This window comes from Lampris incognitus, chromosome 21, assembly GCF_029633865.1.
Source record: "Lampris incognitus isolate fLamInc1 chromosome 21, fLamInc1.hap2, whole genome shotgun sequence".
Taxonomy (NCBI): domain Eukaryota; kingdom Metazoa; phylum Chordata; class Actinopteri; order Lampriformes; family Lampridae; genus Lampris; species Lampris incognitus.
The window spans coordinates 11,988,765-12,010,347 of NC_079231.1; the positions used below are offsets into that span (position 1 = coordinate 11,988,765).

General features: G+C 43.9%; 1 protein-coding gene across 5 annotated transcripts in view; it reads right to left on the minus strand.

Annotated features, from left to right (window-relative positions):
- LOC130131835 (inositol polyphosphate-4-phosphatase type I A-like) overlaps positions 1–21,583 on the minus strand; it is a 78,524-nt gene that overhangs the window by 17,076 nt on the left and 39,865 nt on the right. For 2 of the 5 annotated variants that reach the window (XM_056301614.1, XM_056301613.1), the window contains exons 9-22: positions 21,375–21,465; positions 19,923–19,997; positions 19,559–19,706; positions 18,189–18,319; positions 17,182–17,286; positions 16,698–16,806; positions 13,066–13,252; positions 10,120–10,335; positions 8,710–8,851; positions 8,056–8,214; positions 4,563–4,595; positions 3,391–3,563; positions 1,400–1,523; positions 537–604 (exon numbers count right to left, since the gene is read on the minus strand). In XM_056301614.1, coding sequence (XP_056157589.1) covers positions 537–604; positions 1,400–1,523; positions 3,391–3,563; positions 4,563–4,595; positions 8,056–8,214; positions 8,710–8,851; positions 10,120–10,335; positions 13,066–13,252; positions 16,698–16,806; positions 17,182–17,286; positions 18,189–18,319; positions 19,559–19,706; positions 19,923–19,997; positions 21,375–21,465 — 1,761 coding nt within the window. The remainder of the gene's footprint in view (positions 1–536; positions 605–1,399; positions 1,524–3,390; positions 3,564–4,562; positions 4,596–8,055; positions 8,215–8,709; positions 8,852–10,119; positions 10,336–13,065; positions 13,253–16,697; positions 16,807–17,181; positions 17,287–18,188; positions 18,320–19,558; positions 19,707–19,922; positions 19,998–21,374; positions 21,466–21,583) is intronic. The other 3 variants (XM_056301615.1, XM_056301616.1, XM_056301617.1) reach the window with 3 other exon arrangements.

The following is a 21,583-nucleotide window of genomic DNA, read 5'->3' on the forward strand; positions in this document are numbered from 1 at the left end:
CCGACTGACCAGAGGAGGCGCTAGTGCAGTGACCAGGACACATACCCACATCCGGCTTCCCACCCACAGACACGGCCAACTGTGTCTGTAGGGACGCCCGACCAAGCCGGAGGTAACACGGGGATTCGAAATGGCGATCCCCATGTCGGTAGGCAACAGAATAGACCGCCACGCTACGCGGATGCCCCTGATGTCTCTTTTGAATATTAACCTTCGTAGCATACCATGTTCTGTTCCTGAGACAACAAAGAACGAACAAATATGAACAAAACTTTTTATGTTTTACCCGTAAGACATCCTATAAAGATCCATTACAAAAAGTTCTGATAACTGTTGAAGTACAAACAACTGTTCATTACCAGTGCTGTTAAAAATCATTAATAACATTCTCATAATCATTTTGCTGCAGAGCCTGCTTGGTTTTGTCTTTAGTGTTTGCCAAAATATCTCACAGGTACATTAATTATAAATAAGTAAATTAATGAACATACAGTCAACATGAACATGGTGAATGTTGTGACGTCACATCCTCCTACCTTAAATGTGACGTTGCGTAAGTCCATGATGCCAACACTCATGTCCTCTAACATCCCAAGTTCCTCCCCTGAAAACACACACACAAACACACACAAACACACACACACATTCATTAAAACCATTGCAAATTATTCCTTGATATCATATCAAGTTAATCATTCTGGATTTGTAATTTTATTTAGTCTTGTTCAGCTGACTCAGTCCTATTTCTTTAGAAGGTCTTTGTTGTGTTGCATTTAACAGGATATATTTTAGCAAACCACCAAATCTTCCATCCATCCATCCATAATCCAAACCGCTTATCCTGCTCTCAAAGTCGCAGGGATGCTGGAGCCTATCCCAGCAGTCATTGGGCAGCAGGCGGGGAGACACACTGGACAGGCCGCCAGCCCATCACAGGGCCCGCCCACACCCACACCCACACACACACACCGTCACACCTAGGGACAATTTAGTACGGCCGATTCACCTGACCTACATGTCTTTGGACTATGGGAGGAAACTGGAGGAAACCCACGCAGACACTGGGAGAAGATGCAAACTCCACACAGAGGACGACCCCCAAGATTGGACTACCCCGGGGCTCAAACACAGGACCTTCTTGCTGTGAGGCGACCATGCTAACCACTGCGTCACAGTGCTGCCCACCACAAAATCTTATTGCTTGCCAAAAATTATTTCTGCTGCACCACTGACACCGGAAGGGACTATAAATGTGTGTGTGTGCCATGTATTTTATGTAAGTGTGTGTGTGTGTGTGTGTGTGTGTGTGTGTGTGTGTGTGTGTGTGTGTGTGTGTGTGTGTGTTTTTCTCATGTTTGCATGGCTGTGTTTGTCCATACTTATTTGCGGAAGTGTGTACCGTAAGTGCTGAGCAGGGACTCGAACTGTGCCAGCAGGCCGATGGTGTAGAGCTGTCGGAGGAATCCATCGTCACGCAGACAGTTCCTCAGCTTGATGATGAAGCCACATATCAGCGCAGTGAGCTGTGACAACACACACACCAACGTCACGTAAACGCCTTTATTTCCCTCAAATAACCAAGCAAGTTTCCATGCAAGCACTGACCCATGTGTGCAGAGCGGACAGCTCATTAGCTAGCATGGAGTAACACAACTGGCTTAACTGATCCAGTCAAACAGCCAGATTCATGGCTGTCTTCCTGTCTGCATGGCATATGTGCTGGTGCGCACAAGTCACATAAACATCTGGTTTTATATTTGGTCACTGTGAGGCAGTCTGCTTATGAAATTACATAAGTGAATGCATTTTTGTGTATTGTTGTGCATCCACGTGTGAGGACTACTGTGCATTTAAATGTGTGTACTGAAGTGTAAGAGAGTACATGTTTTATTACTGTGTATAGATGACTTCTATAAGAGAAAAAAAAACAAAACAGATAAGCAACCTTTGTTTCACACCTTAGGAGGGAAGCATGACACTGACAAAACCACAGGCCTCAGAGTTCTTTCTGAGTATGCTGGCTGTGACGCTGACTAACCTGGATACAAACATGGACTTGTCTCAAATGTTTAAAAGCAGTGCAGAAAACAAAACAGAATTTCTGATAGTTAGGATTATTGCCAAAATACCTCTAATCTATCTACACTCTAGGTATGGTGTGTGAGAAAGCATGTTTGTATATGTACAGTATATGTATGCGTACAGTATGTGTGTGTATGTACAGTATATGTGTGCATACAGTATGTGTGCACATGTACAGTATATGTGTGCATACAGTATGTGTGTGTATGTACAGTATGTGTGTATACAGTATGTTTGTATGTGTATGTACAGTATGGGTGTGTATGTACAGTATATGTGTGTGTACAGTATGTGTGAGTGTACAGTATGTGTGTATGTAAAGTATGTGTGTGTACAGTATGTGTGAGTGTACAGTATGTGTGTATGTACAGTATGTGTGTGTACAGTTTGTGTGTGTGTACAGTATGTGTATGTACAGTATATGTTTATGTACAGTATGTGTGTGCGTACAGTATGTGTGTGCATGTACAGTTTGTGCATACAGTTTGTGTGTGTATGTACAGTATATGTGTGTATGTACAGTGTGTGCGTACAGTATGTGTATGTATTTATAGTATGTGTCTGTAAGCATTTCTGTGTGTACGGATACAAGTGTATGAAAGTAAGTGTGTGAGTAAAAAAAGTCCATGCTAATCTTTTTTTGTTGTAACCATAAACACTATATGTAACTATAAGGGGGCGTCCGGGTAGTGTAGCAGTCTATTCCATTGCCTACCAACACAGGGATCGTTGGTTCAAATCCCCGTGTTACCTCCGGCTTGGTCGGGCATCCCTACAGAAAACAATTGGCCGTGTCTGCAGGTGGGAAGCCAGATGTGGGTATGTGTCCTGGTTGCTGCACTAGTGCCTCCTCTGGTCGGTCGGGGCGCCAGTTCGAGGGCGAGGGAGAACTGGGAGGAATAGCATGACCCTCCCACGCACTACGTCCCCCTGGTGAAACTCCTCACTGTCAGGTGAAAAGAAGCAGCTGGTGACTCCACATGTATCGGAGGAGGCATGTGGTAGTCTGCAGCCCTCCGCAGATCAGCAGAGGGGGTGGAGCAGCGACCGGGACAGCTCAGAAGAGTGGGGTAATTGGCCAAGTACAATTGGGGGAGAAAGGGGGGGGCGGAATCCAAAAATAAAAATAAATACATAAATAAATAAATACATACATACATACATACATACAAGTGTTTCAGCTGTGTTTGCGTGTGCATGGCTGCAGCTGTGTTTGAGTGTGCATGCTCGTGATGACGTGTGTGATTGCTTGTGATGAAGTGCATGAAGTGTGTGCTCATAGAGATGTGTATGAGCATGCATATGGACCGTCTGGCAGAAGACAACGTCTCGGCGGTACTGCAGCGACAGGTCCATGGCGATGGTGGGGGCACTGTCCTGCATCAACAGGAAGACCATGGACATCTTCGCTTTGTCGCTCATCATCGCCACACAGTCCGTCAGCGTGGTGAGGAGAGGGTACAGCGCCTCGCTCCACTCGCCTGAGACAAAAACACACAGAGATGTGCACACACATATAGACAAGCCAAATACATAGACAACAATGTCGACAAGACATGCACATGGCACATAAACCAGCAGACCCACACAGACACAAATAAAACAAATTGATAAGAAGTTGTCAGATATATTTTCACTTAAATAATAATCTGATATTCAGAGATATACAAACGCACACATTTAGTGACAGTGATGCATAAAGTCCTTCCACCTGGTCTTTAAATGTTTCCTGGATCGGTGACAGACTATTGACCGAGGCTCTGAAGTCAAACCAACAAAACTGCACCAACACTCTGACATGTGTGTTACCGTGCAGATATTGAACTCGTGACAGCAGACAGAAAAATGACACAGAGATTTTATTTAGCTTTTAAGCCACGTGAAAGCAGAAGCACTTGGCTCAGGGCTATTTAAGGCAAGCAAAGAGAACGAGAAAGAGAAAGAGAGAGATAAAGAGCTTGATATTCCCCAACTGAAAACAAACCAACAGTAAAACTCCACACTACAAACGGGTGACAGGATGGTTCTGTTTGGATGAGGAACACCAAACACTGCAACATGTTTCTCCCTGTCACTGTCATGAGTGTTGTGATGTGAAAACTACACACTCAAGAATGCAAAATAAAAAAACAACAACCCCAACACCCCCTAGAACCAACATCCCAGAGAGAGACAGAGAGACAGACAGAGGGTGAGAGAGAGACGGAGAGAGAAAGAGAGTGAGAGAGAGGGAGAGAGAGACAGAGAGAGGGAGAAAGAGAGAGAGCGTGAGATAGAGAGGGCGAGAGAGAAAGAGAGAGGGTGAGGGAGAGAGACAGAGAGAGAGAGGGAGAAGGTGGGGGGGCGAAAGAGCGCGAGGACGAGAGGAAGAGAGAGCGAGAGAGGGCGAGAAAGAGGGTGAGAGAAAGGGTGAGAGAGGGTGAGAGAAAGAGAGGGAGAGGGCGAGAGAGAGAAGCATGGGGAGGGACGACAGCTCTTACCTGGGTACGCCTCCTCAGCGGCAGGGCTTCCATCTGGAATAGGGGTTGGAGGTGTGACATGCATGGTTAGGGGGCGCTGTAAGCCACATGATGGCAAAAACACAACACACATATATACACATACACACACACACACACACACACACACTACAGATGGGGGTCAAAGCTCTAGCCTCCAATCAGAAAACATGACGGACAGCTCTGGGATTGACTGACTGAGCCGCAACACTTTACAAATTCAATGACCCATCAATGTACAAAAATTTTGTTATGTAGTACAAAAAATGTGTGATGTTAGCCGAGTTCCTCCAACCCATCTCCCAGAGAATGCAACACGTAACCGGCAGCCAGTCATCCCCCCTCTAGTGAAACTATCTCAAATAAGGAAGCTGTCCATCTTCTGCAGGTTTTCCAATGGAGGTGACCTGACAGAACGTTGACCCAGGCCAAGTACAATCACAGTAAGCACACACGTCACACGGAGTACAGGATGGCTGCTTTTACACTACATGTGAGAGCCAACACCGGTGCTAGCAAAGCAACAACACTACCAAGGCCGAAGAGTCGCCTGCCGGCTGGATTTTACTACACATGTGAAAAAGGAGGAATATTAACAACTTCGTTTGTTACAGAAATTGAAGTGTTAAGTCACAGAGGGACAGGGTGCAGTTCTCTTTCATTCCAATGTGAAAACTCAAGACGGGGATAAATGAACTGCATGTGCTCTCATAGAGCAGGAACAACGCCGTTTTCCATCTTCCTGGTCAGAGCCACAGCTCGACAAGACGACAATAAAGATTTTGTTAAAGTGCAAATATAAGGGCATCCGGGTAGCATGGCGGTCTATTCCATTCCCTACTGACACAAGGATCACTGATTCGAATCCTCGTGTTCCCTCCACCTTGGTCAAGCGTCCCTACAGACACAATCGGCCATGTCTGCAGGTAGGAAGCCAGATGTGGGTATGTGTCCTGGTTGCAGCACTCACGCCTCCGCTGGTTGGTTGGGGTGCCTGTTCGGGGGGAAGGGGGGAACTGGGGGGAATAGCATGATCCTCCCACACACTACATCCCCCTGGCGAAACTCCTCACTGTCAGGTGAAAACAAGCAGCTGGTGACTCCACATGTATGGGAGGAGACATGTGGTAGTCTGCAGCCCTCCCCGGATCAGCAGAGGGGGTGAAAATATCAAAAGAACAAAAAGTGAAAACGTTCAATATTAAACGTTGTAGACTGGACAGGAGGACATGTTTTAGAAAACCTACAGGTATGAAGGGGAAGTGATCTCACACGGCAAAGAGAAGAACGGTGGCTTGTGATGGCAGCCAACAACTCAAACTGTAACGCAAGACCAGGTCAAAGACTAGTTCATGTCTGGACCGTGTAGGCTCAATGTGTGAACTTGTGGAGTGTGTTACAGGGGTAGTGGTAGTGTCTATGATGTGAATTCCTGGATATTAAATGGTCATCTGCAGTTTTGTGTAGTGGTCCCAGTAGTATGTGTTGTTAAAGTGTACTGAAGCAGCACATCACATCACATGGTTAAGCGATGTTCCAGTAAAAAAAAGGACATAAATGCAGTTGCAAGATCAATATTTTCCACACATATCTCAGGATGTTTGATTTGAAAGAAAATTAATTTAATGGTAATCATAAATATTCTAATTATCTGTTAACTCCCCCTCCCCTCTCATCTCTTTCTATCTGTGGATGTCTTATCTGTTAACTCCCCCTCCCCTCTCATCTCTATCTGTGGATGTCTTCTCTGTTAACTCCCCCTCCCCTCTCATCTCTTTCTATCTGTGGATGTCTTCTCTGTTAACTCCCCCTCCCCTCTCATCTCTTTCTATCTGTGGATGTCTTCTCTGTTAACTCCCCCTCCCCTCTCATCTCTTTCTATCTGTGGATGTCTTATCTGTTAACTCCCCCTCCCCTCTCATCTCTTTCTATCTGTGGATGTCTTCTCTGTTAACTCCCCCTCCCCTCTCATCTCTTTCTATCTGTGGATGTCTTCTCTGTTAACTCCCCCTCCCCTCTCATCTCTTTCTATCTGTGGATGTCTTATCTGTTAACTCCCCCTCCCCTCTCATCTCTTTCTATCTGTGGATGTCTTCTCTGTTAACTCCCCCTCCCCTCTCATCTCTTTCTATCTGTGGATGTCTTATCTGTTAACTCCCCCTCCCCTCTCATCTCTTTCTATCTGTGGATGTCTTATCTGTCGACTCCCCCTCCCCTCTCATCTCTTTCTATCTGTGGATGTCTTATCTGTTGACTCCCCCTCCCCTCTCATCTCTTTCTATCTGTGGATGTCTTATCTGTCGACTCCCCCTCCCCTCTCATCTCTTTCTATCTGTGGATGTCTTATCTGTCGACTCCCCCTCCCCTCTCATCTCTTTCTATCTGTGGATGTCTTATCTGTCGACTCCCCCTCCCCTCTCATCTCTTTCTATCTGTGGATGTCTTATCTGTCGACTCCCCCTCCCCTCTCATCTCTTTCTATCTGTGGATGTCTTATCTGTCGACTCCCCCTCCCCTCTCATCTCTTTCTATCTGTGGATGTCTTATCTGTCAACTCCCCCTCCCCTCTCATCTCTTTCTATCTGTGGATGTCTTATCTGTCAACTCCCCCTCCCCTCTCATCTCTTTCTATCTGTGGATGTCTTATCTGTTAACTCCCCCTCCTCTCCCATCTCTTTCTATCTGTGGATGTCTTATCTGTTAACTCCCCCTCCTCTCCCATCTCTTTCTATCTGTGGATGTTGGGTTTTTCTCAGACTCGGTCAGTATTGGGTGTTTTGTCTGACTGACTGTTATTCGTGGGCTTTAACTCTGCACTCCCCCTCGTGTCTCTCGGCACACGGACAGCTGGTTTCTCTCCTACTCTGCTCCATGCTGGACTGTTACCGAGTGGGGCCAGGTGTGCAAAGAGCAGCAGAATATTTTGTTCTGACCATTTCAGTAGTGTCCACGAGCAGCAATACATAGCATGTTAGCGTGTGATAAATGTGGAGCTGGAAGTGTTGCGTCGACTCGTTTGAAAGCACAACGGCCAACGGGGAAACTCCCACTGCCATGTTTACCAGTGACGTCACTGGTCGGCCAACCAATCGTGTAACTTCAGTGATGTTGTTGGTCACCTGATCCAAGCGGCCCAATCGTGTCAAACTGATCACTCAGTCAGTCAGTCATCAGTCATTCGTTAGTCAGTCAGTCAGTCAGTCAGTCAGTCAGTCAGTCAGTCAGCAACATTGTGATTGTACGGCTGACCTGCTGGCTGGTCCAGCCAAAAAAAAAAAAAGAAAAGATGGAGGAAACAGCAAGAAAATGAAAGAAACATAACTGAAGAGAAAAGAGAGAAAGAAAAGAATAATGGAAAGGAATGAAGAGGAGAAAAGAGAGGAAGAGGCAGTCTGGAATGGAGGATATGAAGGAAATGGAGAGGGGAAGAGATGTGTAAAGAGGAAAAGAGAATAGAGGAGAAGAAGAGACCTACAGGTGTCTTGGTCGGGGCTGGGAGGGCGTTCGGAGCAAAGGGCTGGCGTGGAGGATGAGGAAGGTGGGGAAAGTGATGGTGATGATGATGATGGTAGTGGTGATGAAGGTTCCTGGGTAATTCCTGGGTTGATCCAAAAGGCTCGTGTTTTTCCATTCCCTTTTTATAACCACATATCACAGCATCATTCACACATCTGGGTCAGTTTCATTTATTGACTGCTAGTTTTTCTTTTCATTTTAGTTTAAAAATTCAATTAAAGAATAAGTTGTCCTGTTTATAAATGTATTTTGTGTCAAATCATTCATGTTACTGAATTTAACCCCATCAATTTATTGAATTTTTCTTTGATTCGGTCAATAAGCAAAAACACATAAGTGACAAAAGAAATCAATGCAAAATGGGTAATTTTTCCTTAGGAATGCTGTTTTTATCCCCCAGACAGTTTGTCTGCTTACATTTGTTAAAGTTGTCACATTCCTTACTGCTGAATCAATACACACAAACACACAATAAGGGTGACCTTCTGAAAACACTTCATAGTCACTACAATAAAAAGCCTGTCGTCCAAAAATAATTCCACAATATAAAAAAGAAACAGGGATAAAGAAAGACTTGCTACTTTCATCGTTGTATTTAAAAACATTGTATTACCTTTCTTGGTGGCACCGCCCTGCTGGCTGGAGTGGGAACTGTCCAGACTGCCGTCGCTGGGACGTCGCTCCTTCTGCAGCAGCTTGTCCACACGTTGGATGATGCACTCCAGAGACTTGTCCACATTCAACCAAACCTTCTCCTGGAAGGAAGGAGGGAGGGAGGGAAGAAGGAGGGGAGAACCAGACGTTTATTATTATTATTATTATTATCATTTCAGGCTGAAACAATAATCAGAACAAGCTGTTAAACTTCTTTTTTAAACAGTCATAAAATTAGACTTGGTACAAAGCAACACCATTAGATGTCTTTAAAACAGTTTGACGATAGCACTCTTTAAACCAGCAGACGAGGAGAAATGCATCGTAGAGGAATGAAAGCGTAGGGGAGGAGAAGAGAAAAAGAAGTGAACAGAGGAGAGGTACATAGATGACAAAACTGAAAGATTTAGAGGAGCCAGAACTGCAAACAAAACTATAACATCTTATTTGAATCTTTTCCTGGGACATTGTTATGTAATGTTCACTATCCCCCTTTAAAAAAGAAGAAAAAGTAAAATGTGCAGATACCAAGTAGGAAACAAATGCATGTCAAGTCATTACTGTTACATGCTGTAGTACTACTGCCTTATTACTGCTTCCAATGTACATTAGTATATCATTCATATATTACATATGTTGTGCCTTTAACATCATGTACTATATTTTCTGCACAACTTGTCCATACTGTCAGTGTACTTCATACTTTTTTTTTGGCTTTCCCTTCCTTTTTCTCCCCAATTTTACCCGTCCAACTGCCCCAGTCTTCCGAGCGTTCCGGTCTCTGCTCCACCCCCCCCCCCTGCCGGTCCGGGGAGGGCTGCAGACTACCACATGCCTCCCCGATACACACACACTTCTTTTCACCTGACAGTGAGGAGTTTCACCAGGGGGACGTGGCTCGTGGGAGGATCACACTATTCCCCCCAGCGCCCCCCCCAAACAGGTGCCGCAACCAACCAGAGGAGGCGCTAGTGCGGCGACCAGGACACATACCCACATCTGGCTTCCCACCCGCAGACACGGCCAACTGTGCCTGTAGGGACACCTGACCAAGCCGGAGGTAACACAGGGATTCAAACAGGCGATCCCCATGTTGATAGGCAACGGAGCAGACTACCCGGATACTACTGGCTCCGATATGATGTAATTTGCTCTTGGAAAATATTTAATTCTTATCAACTTTGTCTTCTTTGCTCCTGTTGACTTGGTCATGGATGCTGTGACCACTTCATTTCCCGCATGGATAAATTAGATTTATCTTATTTAATCTGATCTCAAAAACCAGGGTGAGCAATTTGGTTTTGACAAGTTTGCCATCAAACCTGATGTAATGGTGGACTAACCAGTTAACCATGCGACTACAACTCACCCACTCCTCTTCGTGCCAGTCGGCATGCAGGGAACTCCGACTGTTGCGTCCGCTCCACTTGGCGAGCAGCGTGTCCTGGTCGTTGCGGAGGACTACTTGTTCTGCATCAGCAGAGGGCGACACCTTAGAGGCGATGTACTCCGGCCGCGCCGCATTAAGAGCCTGAATGGCCGACGCCAGGAGCTTACAGTCACACACTGTCACCAGCTGCCGAGTCTTCCAGAGACACAGACAGACAACACAGACATAAGCCATCCACTGACGATGATAACGTGTTAACGGTGTATATATTATGTCGACAGTGTCACTTTACTTTTCCAAGGGAAACTTCATGTCAGTTTGAAGCAGATGAACCAAATATGCTAAACTATACTACAAATACAGTATACTACAACTACTTTCAGCTACTCACTAATAAATCATACTTATAATTAAATCGTATACTGACCTACTTATACTACTAATACCGTTAAACATTATAATGTCCTGTTTAGATCAATTATGTTATAAATTAGGTATACATTTATCATATTATAGATATATCATAAATTATGCAAATCTTAAAATATTTGAATATAGTCATCAAAATAAGCCATATTATATATTATATAATTGATATCGTCAATAATACTATCACCACAGCTATTATAGCAATGATAATAGCTGCAAGCTAGCAGTCATATATCTTTATCTTACTTAATGCATACTTTGATAATTACAGTATGTACTCCATGTCTCAAGACACAAACTTCACTTTCAAGCTAAATCCTTCTCTCACTCAGATGTGGGACTAATGTGTGTGGGTTTTTTTTCTTTGTCTACATGGTGGTGACGTGGCTCAGGTCCTAGGCTGTTCCGGTGGCATCTGGACACAGCTTGGCATCCTCCCCACCATATTCTTCATATATTTTATAATTCCATTATAATTCTGTTATCCTCTTTCTTTTTTTCCCCCTTTTTCTCCTCAACTGTACTTGGCCAATTACCCCACTCTTCCGAGCTGTCCCCGTCTCTGCTCAACCCCCTTTGCTGATCCGGGGAGGGCTGCAGACTACCACATGTCTCCTCCGATACATGTGGAGTCGCCAGCCACTTCTTTTCACCTGACAGTGAGGAGTTTCACCAGGGGGACGTAGCACGTGGGAGGATCACGCTATTCCCCCCAGTCCCCCCCCCCAAACAGGCGCCCAGACCAACCAGAGGAGGCGGTAGTGCAGCGACCAGAACACATACCCACATCCGGCTTCCCACCTGCAGACACGGCCAATTGTGTCTGTAGGTACGCCTGACCGAGCCGGAGGTAACATGGAGATTCGAACTAGCGATCCCCGTAATGGTAGGCAATAGAATAAACCACTACGCTACCAGGACACCCCCATTATCCTCTTTCAATGTTGCATTGTGTAAACTGTGTAAACACAACATCATTGCACGTTGTGCATCTTGGGAGAGAGATCCTCCTCCGGTGCTCTCCCTGAGGTTTCTACCCATTTTTTCTCCCTGTTAAAGGTTTTTTAGGGAGTTGTTCCTTATCTGATGTGAGGGTCTAAGGCAGGGGTCAGGAACCTTTTTGACTGGGAGAGCCATAAAAGCCAAATATTTCTAAATATATTTCATTGAGAGCCATATAGTATTTTTAACGTATAATAAATTAAATATGTCTTACTTTTAATGCGACTTCTGGTGCTGCATGGCGTATCGAAGTGCCGCTTTATATTTGACCGTTTCATCGATGCAATTTTATCATTGCATATTAGACATACCGCAGATCCTGCTCTCTCCACAAATGCAAATTCCTCTGTGCACGCAGCCTGGAATGCACGGTAATCATCGTCTTTTTTTCTTTTCGCCATCTTTTCCGTTACAAGGGTTGAAGCGGATAAACTAGCTGGCTATCTGATAAAATTGATTTCTTCACCTTTACAATAACCCGGACATGCTCCCGAGCCATTGGTTCCCGACCCGACCCACGGGTGACCTGTGACCCGTGAAATTTATCTTCAAAACTAATTTCTGTTTACTTTAAAATGACACAGTATTATTAAGAAATATCACAAGTATTTTAAAATCAGTTCCAAACTGATTTTTTTTTTCAACTCAAAATTGTCTGGGAGCCATATGCTGTCACCGGAAGAGCCATAGGTTCCCGACCGCTGGTCTAAGGGCAGGATGTTGTGCTGCTGTAAAGCCCCCTGAGGTAAATTTGTAATTTGTGATATTGGGCCATCCAAATAAAACTGACTTGACTATATTAGGAGATAAAGCGCTGCATTTGAGTTTTTGTGATTAAAACTATTTTACACATTTAAGTTTAAAAACAGTAAAATCTCTTAGTAGAAAACACGGTAACACTTTAGTATGGGGAACGTAGTCACCATTAATTAGGTGCTTATTAGCATGCAAATTCGCAACATATTGGCTCTTAATTGGTCGTTATTACGTAGTCATTAATGCCTTATTCTGCATGGCCTTATTATACAACCAGTAAGCCATTAACTATGAGTTTTCCCTTTATAACCTCAGAATCATTGCTTATTAGTAGTACCATCTCAATATGCTTTGCTTAGTATGGACTTTATAAGGTGGTAGTACCACAAGAAGAGTTATTCTCCCTTACTAACACTTAATGAATATGGTCTGTTCTTACATAACAACACACAAAACTACAAGTGTTAATAGTGTTAAATTACTCTAAATTAAGTTTTTGTTACTTAGAATATGTTCCCCATACTAAAGTGACATCTTGAGCATTACTAATTCACTAGTAATTAAGTTTTTTTATGTTCCCCATACTAAAGTGTTACCAAAAACACATTACAGAATCTTTGGCTAATGATGTCATACTTACACCTTCTGCTAGCCCACATATTTTCACTTGGATATGTACTTTCTACTTATTATTCTTATTGATATTACTATTATTATATTCTAGTCCATATTCCTCACCTTATCAGCCAGAATGGCCAGGGTGCGCTCCAGCCCATTGGCGGACCGCTCCTTGGCGGCTCTGGAGAGTCTCTCACCGTAGTAGCTGACCTGCGTCTTCAGTGTGTTGATGTGAGCGATGATCTCTTTGGCACGGACGATGTCCTGCGGCACGTAGACAATGGACTGGGAGCTGGACAGAGCGCTGCTGCAGGACACAGTCACAGTACACCGTGTTATCCACCAGGTCTCTAGGTTCACATATGACCCATGTTGTTGCGACAGCTGACCTTTGACCTCTGTGTCTTTAGCAGCCTCCACCTAAACAAAAACCACTTTTCCTCCCAAACTGTTGCACTTCCATTTTCGAATTGCCCCATAAATACTGCTGAACTGAGTAGACATTAATTGCTCACATCATGTACAGAAACTAGCCAGTAAAACAGAAAGTGGATGCATAAAGGCAATGGAGGGCAAATGAGACACACAAGTCAAATCTTAAGGAGATACAAAGACATTGTAAATTTCAGTCTTATTTTGCTTTGTGGGGAACTTGTCGAATGCCATTTAAAAACTGTTGCGGTAACGGCACTTATCCATCCATTATCCAAACCGCTTATGCTGCTCTCAGGGTTGCAGGAATGTTGGAGCTTTTCCCAGCAGGCATTGGACAGCAGGTGGGGAGACACCCTGGACAGGCCGCCAGGCCATCACAGGGGAGTAATGGCACTTATGCAAAATGAAATATCTCAACTGCTGTTCATCTCGGTGCAAGTTAAGTCATGAATAAAAACTGCAATTCAAAATGTCGTTGTATTCCTTTACAAAACAGCATCCGTGCCTCTGTCAAATTTTATGCACAGCTTCCACAAACACCATCATGCACATGCCTGTCTGTGTCTGGCAATCCTTAACTGAGTCAGGAAACACTACATGTAAAACAGGCGGCTGACCTGATGCATACCGTTACACAGGAACACCACTCACTGGTTACTGGGACAGTTTCAAACATCCTGTCATTACTTATGAACATAAACCAACTCTCTTCTGGGGCCAGACACCATGAAACCGGGGACATAGGTATACTTTCAGGTAGGAGGGACACAGGTGTGTTTGAGCTAGCTTCCTGAGACGAGACGGTCATGTTTAAATGAGATCCATGTGTCCACACTGGATTTCTATTTCACTGGACAACACTTGGACCTTGTCGCACGATATTACTTGTCAAGAAGCAATAATTATTGTTAAAACTGTCAAGTCTTTTTAATTTTACATAATTCCCCCCCCCCTTTTTCTCCCAATTGTATCCGGTCAATTACCCCACTCTTCCGAGCCGTCCTGGTCACTGCTCCAGACTACCACATGCCTCCTCCCATACCAGTGGAGTAGCCAGCCACTTCTTTTCACCTGACAGTGAGGAGTTTCACCAGGGAGACGTACTGTGTGGGAGGATCACGCTATTCCCCCCAGTTCCCCCTCCCCCCTGAACAGGCACCCCCGATCGACCAGAGGAGGCGCTAGTGCAGCGACCAGGACACATACCCACATCTGGCTTCCCACCTGCAGACATGGCCAACTGTGTCTGTAAGGACGCCGACCAAGCCGGAGGTAAAATGAGGATTCAAACCGGCAAGCCTCGTAATGGTAGGCAACGGAATAGACCGCCATGCCACCCGGACACCCAAAACTGTCAGTCTTTTTTTTAATTGTACACTGTAAAATGAGACATATCAATTGAGCATCAATGAACAAACGCCAGTTAAAAGTTGGTTGTAAGACACATCCATCCATCCATTATCCGAACCGCTTATTCTGCTCTTAGGGTCGTGGGGATGCTGGAGCCTATCCCAGCAGTCATTGGGCGGCAGGCGGGGAGACACCCTGGACAGGCCGCCAGGCCATCACAGGGCAATCAAATCAAAATAAAGAAACTTATCTGCTGTCTAATTTTCATGTTTAAGCCACTGTAATATTGTCTTGTCTGTCCTGTAGTGCACGGTGTGCATGTGCATGGCTGATTCCAGCAATGCATGCTGGGAATTGTTGCTGACTGTTTTATAGATTTGTATTTGCTGAAGTTTGAGATGATATTGGCCTTTATCAATATCCATGTGAGTTGCATGTTATCAAATAAAACTATCTGACCTGCAGTAAACAAAAGTGCTCAAAGTGCCTAACTTACATGGACAGCAGCCAAGACAGGGGCAGTCAAACCTTATTAACCATTTGTATTGGGGGTGGGTTAAGTGCGTGTTGGGGTATCAGGGTGAGAGGTTAAAGGTGACGTCAGTATATCTTCTGCAGAAACCAATTATCAAAAATTGGACCACAGCCAAAAAAGTCACAGCATATGAATATTGAACACCTGCTGCGGCTTCCTACTGCTGGTTAACCACATGATGGCAAACACAGGTAATGAATGTGAGGAAATGTTGACATTTCTCAACAAGGCAAAACGAGTCACGTGACACGCTTGGCCAGTTGCAGATGAATGCACACTTGGGACTGGTGTGTGTTGGATCTTACTGGTTTCGCTCTAAACTACAGCGGCTGGAGTTGATGGGGTTTATATTCACGTGTCTGGGTGAACCAGATGAACTGCTAGTCTACAGAAAGCATACTTAACAGATGAAGCCAACAAACAAAAACAAGAACAACATTGCAACAACTCACCATCCCTCCTCATATATGCTGATCAGGAAAATAATACAAAAATAAAAAGATGAAAAAGTCAGAAAACCAAATTGAAAATCAATGTCATATTTTAAAGAAACAATGCATCACATTTGTTTGAGAATGGCTACAAGAGCATCAAATAAAGACTGGCAAATTGTTTATACAAAATAATTTCCATTCAGCCAAAATTAGCAGTTGAAACTAGAATCTCAACAGAAAAGCCAACGTTAAACAAGGAAATGGAAAAATTAGCATGTGGTGTTTGAACATTCGCATTCACATGATGAGTGAAGCAATGAACACCAGCGAACACCAAATGAATCCATTTAATGTTGGTTATCTTTTAGTTTAAACCATCAGTACTGGTTCGTAAAGTCACCAAGAGCCTTCTGAAAGCTAAATATTTCAGGGCAATGGGGCGACACATTAAATATAAAGACCATCCTAATACCACAGGGTGTAGGTTCAGATCCCGCTCCCTTTCTCTTCTGTGTAAGTGTCCTTGAGCAAGAGATTGAAATCCTACAAGCTATACCGTAGATGACCTCTGATCTCTCAATAAGCTATCAATGTTAATACTATTATTATCATTATTATTATTATCCTCATCATCTATTAATTATTATCATTATTATTTTATTATTATTACTTGTGTCAAGGCATTTGCACCGATTAGCACATTAATGTAACTGGCCTTCAGTTTTGAGGCAGTTAAGAACAATCCTTTAATGTGGAATAATTCTCATTGATGACATCTGTGCAGTAATGTCTGCCACACCTCATCACTACAATGTGGTCACTCATACAGCTGAAAGCGCACTTCGGTAAAAGGCCTTGGCCTGGACATGTGCAGGTGTACTTCAGTGTAGCTTTGTCATTTCTGACCTCTCATGGCCATTTAGACTTCTTTTTTTTCTTTCTTTTTTTTTCCTGAACGACTTCTCTGGCCATCCAAACCTGTTTGAATTGAAACTTACTGTTTCTTGGCCTCTTCAAACTTCTGAATGAGTTTCCTCAGGCCGCTGTTTTTAAAACCCTGGCAATGAGCCGCCGGGGCGCCAATAGTTATGACATCATACGTATGATCTAGAGAGAGCAAGAGAGAGTAAGAGAGAGAGACGTCGGTGATGACTGAAACATTTGAATGCTCAAATATTTGCAACCACTTGTTTTACATAACTGTGCGTACATGCACAGGGTTCAAAGTCCATTCTGTCTCTGTATAATCGTACAGCAACAGTAGTCTAACTCAGCAAAAGGGAAACACTAATGTAAAACATCTATTACATTATATTAAAATGTATATAATAAGCTTGTACCATGTATATAAGCTGAGGTTTGGAAAATGTCTGGAAGACTGCCAGTAGCAAACCTCTTAGTACAGAAAAACCGGCAAGCTGAAGTGTGTGTGCGTGTGTGTGTGTGTGTGTGTGTGTGTGTGTGTGTGTGTGTGTGTCTCACTGAAGCAGAGCTCATCTTGCACCCTCATCCTCTGGATGTGCAGGTTGGTCGGCATGAACTCCAGCTTCCTGTCAGCTTTCAGGTTACTGGCCTTAAAAGAAGGACCTGAGAGGAAGAGGAAGAGGGAGAGTGAGAGAGAGCAAGACGAAGACAGGGCAGGAAAGAGGGAGTCGACACAGTCGTATAGAGAGATATGGTTAAAAAGACAAGAAAGATGGATAGCTAAAGAAAGAAAAGAGTAAACTAAAATAAAAATGAATGAATCGGTTTAAAAAGGTGTTACAAGATGGCGGAACAGAAGTAGACAACCACGACGTGCTACTCTGGTTTGGTTTGTATTTTTAACTTGATTGGCAAATTGAATATTTAGATAGTTTCACATCTCAGGTACATACATTCTCTCTCACACAGGACTAGTTTAACAGACCTAGTTTCTCTACTTGAAGGCGTCGTGATTGTGTCATCTTTATATTGAGCATCTCCCCAACACAAATCCCTTGCATGTGCAAACTAACTTAACATAAAATTTGAAATTAAAGTTGAAAAATTCAACCAGTTGGTCTCACTAGACATTTAAGACAGGACAGCTTAATACGCCAGTAAATACAAGACTCAAGAAACTTTATTGCCACACATCTAGGGAGGGTATGGCAGGGAAGGTCACATCCTAAGATTTTGGAGGCCTTTTTCACTCTCCGTTGCAGCTTGGTTTTGGTGATGCGGTCTGTGGTTCCATACCAGACTGTAAAGGACGATGTGAGGATGCTTTGGATGATGCCAGTGTAAAATTGGACAAGTACCATTGACCCTGTTCTTCCCTAGTTGCCTCAGGAAGTCGTTGTTGAGCCTTTTCGATGATGGCGTTGGTCTTGATTTTTTAAGTTATTGCTGATATAAATGGTGAGGAATTTGCAGTAGTGTGTCATGGTTATGGGTTGGTGAGCGATATGGATGGGCAGTCTTGTCTTTGGTTTGAAGTAACAATAATAATGCTTTATTTTACTGACCTCTGTAGTTGGTGAGGTCAGACAACGTTTCCTGGTAGGTGAGTATGATGGTCTGGTACTGGGACACTATCTGTCGCCGTAAATTCTCCCAGCAGGGCGATAGCTCACCCAGCTCCTCTAGTTCACACACCCTGAAAGAGAGACAGAAAGGCGTCTGTGTGAATGAATGTGTGTGTGTGTGTATATTTCACAGCACTGTTACTGCTACTACGACACAGCAACATGTGTGAATACTGGTCAGGTATGAAAAAGCAACACATCTGAACAATGTTCACATCGTGGTCTTCAGGAACTCGGAATATCCAACTTCACCAACTGGTGATGTTTTGGGCTCAGCTGTTCCGACTTGGTCAGCGTTCATGTGTAGCTGGTCGAGAGTAGAAAACATGATGGTGCTGGTCCAAAAGCTAATGTTGCTGTGGCTACTATTTGCATTTAGAAGAATTCCACAAAGCTTTTATCAGCTTTTGCTGGATAATGAAGAGAGCACAAAGAGCTTACACGCTTTTTAATGCAGTAACTGGTTTTTTTTTACTATCTTCTGCCACGTTCTTGAAAGGTGAAAGGTCAAATTTATGTCACAACTTAGCCATCGAAATTTTCTCAAACTTTCCAACGCAATTTTTCTGACTTTGTATGTCGTTCATTTGCCGTGCAGGTTGGAAACCTGTTCTTTGATGTACCTGACACTGCATAAACACAACATAATCCAGTCCAGAGCCATTTTTTCAAACTCGGTGTAAACAATGATGTGATGTTGTGAAGGTGAACATTAGGAGGAGGGGTTGTGATGCAAAAAAGGCCTAAGAAATCCCTGGATTTGATGTGTGATTGTGAAAATGGGCTTCATCAACAATCAATGGATGTGAAACCCCAGAAAATCCCAAGATTTTCAGTCTAAAAGAAGCTTAAACACTTAATTATACTTTGATTAAAGTATTAGATTGCTGTTTGAGCTCCATTCCAGAGGAATGAGAGTCAGCAGGGCTGTTGTGTCAGAAACCAACCATAAAGCCTGGTGGAACCTGAGTTGTACTTATTGATGTAGTACTATGTGTTGGTGAAGGTCTTCCACCAGCTTGTTCTGTCGTAACTGCTGGTTAGACACAACACCGTCACTTCCTCTTCACTAAGTACACTATGTACCCTGTCATTTGTCCTACCAGACACCAACTATTCAAACACTGCAAAAGAGTTCATGATTTGGAGATTTGTGTAATAGATATCATCTTAAATATACCAGCGAGTATACAAACACATTAAATCTCTAGTAGGAGTTTAGCTTTAACTCTGTGTGTGTGTGTGTGTGTGTGTGTGTGTGTGTGTGTGTGTGTGTGTGTGTGTGTGTGTGTGTGTGTGTGTGTGTGTACCTGGCAGCATCCTCCTCCAGCAACAGTTTAACAAACTGTCGGGGGATGTTTAGAGACAGGACGCTTTCAGCCATCTGTTCTAGGACTCGCAGGTGATTGCCATCCATTGTGGGGAAGCGGTACATTCTGGACATGGTGCCTCCGAACACTGCCGTTAGAAGAAGAGTTCGTAAGTTTAGCTTCAGTCATGCTCTGGTTCACTGATTAATCCACTAAAGTACACCAAAGTCAGTTTATGTCAGTTTACCTGATTTCACCTCAATTTAGATGATCATGACTGGCTAGGCTTAGTTTAGCTCAACTCGTTTTAGTTTAGTTTTATTCAGACTAGACCTTATTTGTGAACCAACTGAACATTCCAAACCGCTTATCCCAATCGGGGTCACGGGGATGCAGGAGCCTATCCCAGCAGTCATTGGATGGCAGGCGGGGAGACACCCTGGACAGGCCGCCAGAACATCACAGGGCCAGCCCACACACACACCCACCCACCCACCCACCCACCCACACACACACACACACACACACACACACACACACACACACACACATTCACACCTAGGGACAATTTAGTATGGCTGCTTCACCTGACCTACATGTCTTTGGACTGTGGGAGGAAACCGAAGCACCCGGAGGAAACCCACGCAGACATGGAGAGAACATGCAAACTCCACACAGAGGACAACCCAGGATGACCCCCAAGGTTGGACTACCCCAGGGTTCGAACCCAGGACCCTCTTCCTGCGAGGCAACCACACTAACCACTGTGCCACGGTGCTGCCTGATACAAAAACAGGTTTCTTAAAATATGGCAGATAGGAGAATCTTAAAGACATGAACGTGACACTAAAATTATGAACATAATGTGCTGACCAGACGTAACATGTTACTTGTAAAAACCAAATGCAAAAAGAGGTGAAGGTTTGGGTCTGATGGGACAACTCTATCTGAACATAATAGGGGACGTTGTGTTGGGTCCAGATATTTCAAGGCATTCAACCTTTCCTGAGCACAAATCAGATGGAGGATGAGGTGATTTTACTCTCGTATCGCCTTACATGCAGGTTATTTCTGGATCAGCCATCATTTATTGAGGTAAACTGACCCTTCTCCCTCACAGCCCAGAGACCCAGAACAACAATCAATACCCTCTCCTTCTGGAAAATAACAGGTACTGTCTGAGCGACCCGCCAACAGGGATTTATGGAGAGAGAGAGAGAAAGAACAAATAGGGAAGAGAAGGAGAGAAAGAGAGAGAGGAAGCATAAAAGATTGCTTGTATGGATAGATTGATGGATGATAGATAGATAGATAGATAGATAGATAGATAGATAGATAGATAGATAGATAGATAGATAGATAGATAGATAGATAGATAGATGACAGATAGATGGATGGATGATAGATAGATGGATGAATGGGTGTCCACAGAAATGATCAGCAGTCCATCATGTGCAGCCAAGTCAAATTAAATTATGTTTGGGATGTGCAGCATAACATAGTGTGACCAATTAATCAACCAAACCCTTAATTTTCCCAAATGGATTTTTGTTGTGCCGTCAGGATTAAAAACCTACCAGAGACAATCACCGTCCCTGTTAAGACCAGCAGACACCAACATGCATGTAATATAGCATTTCACAGCACCACAGGGAGAGAGCAGCGCCACTTCTTATAATAACTCAAAAGGGCATTTGTGCAAAACTGCCAAGTACATAACATCCATGCTAAGCAGCCACTTGAACCTAACATAATCAACAAACAACATGATGCCTTAGTATGACAGAGGATGACCCCAGTTGAGCCTTCATCATACCTGAGCGTAGCAGCGTGTCTTTGCACAGCGAGGCGTACTTCGTCCTCACTCCCATGGACTCAGTCAGGCTCTCATCAACGGACAACACCGTCTGGAGGACACAAGAGTGTTTTGTGTTTTTCAACTACCCGTTCATATTAAAGGGTGCACGTGGTCGGTCCTCAGGTACCACCAGTGCTGCTGGTTTTAGTTCATTACATTCACCTGTT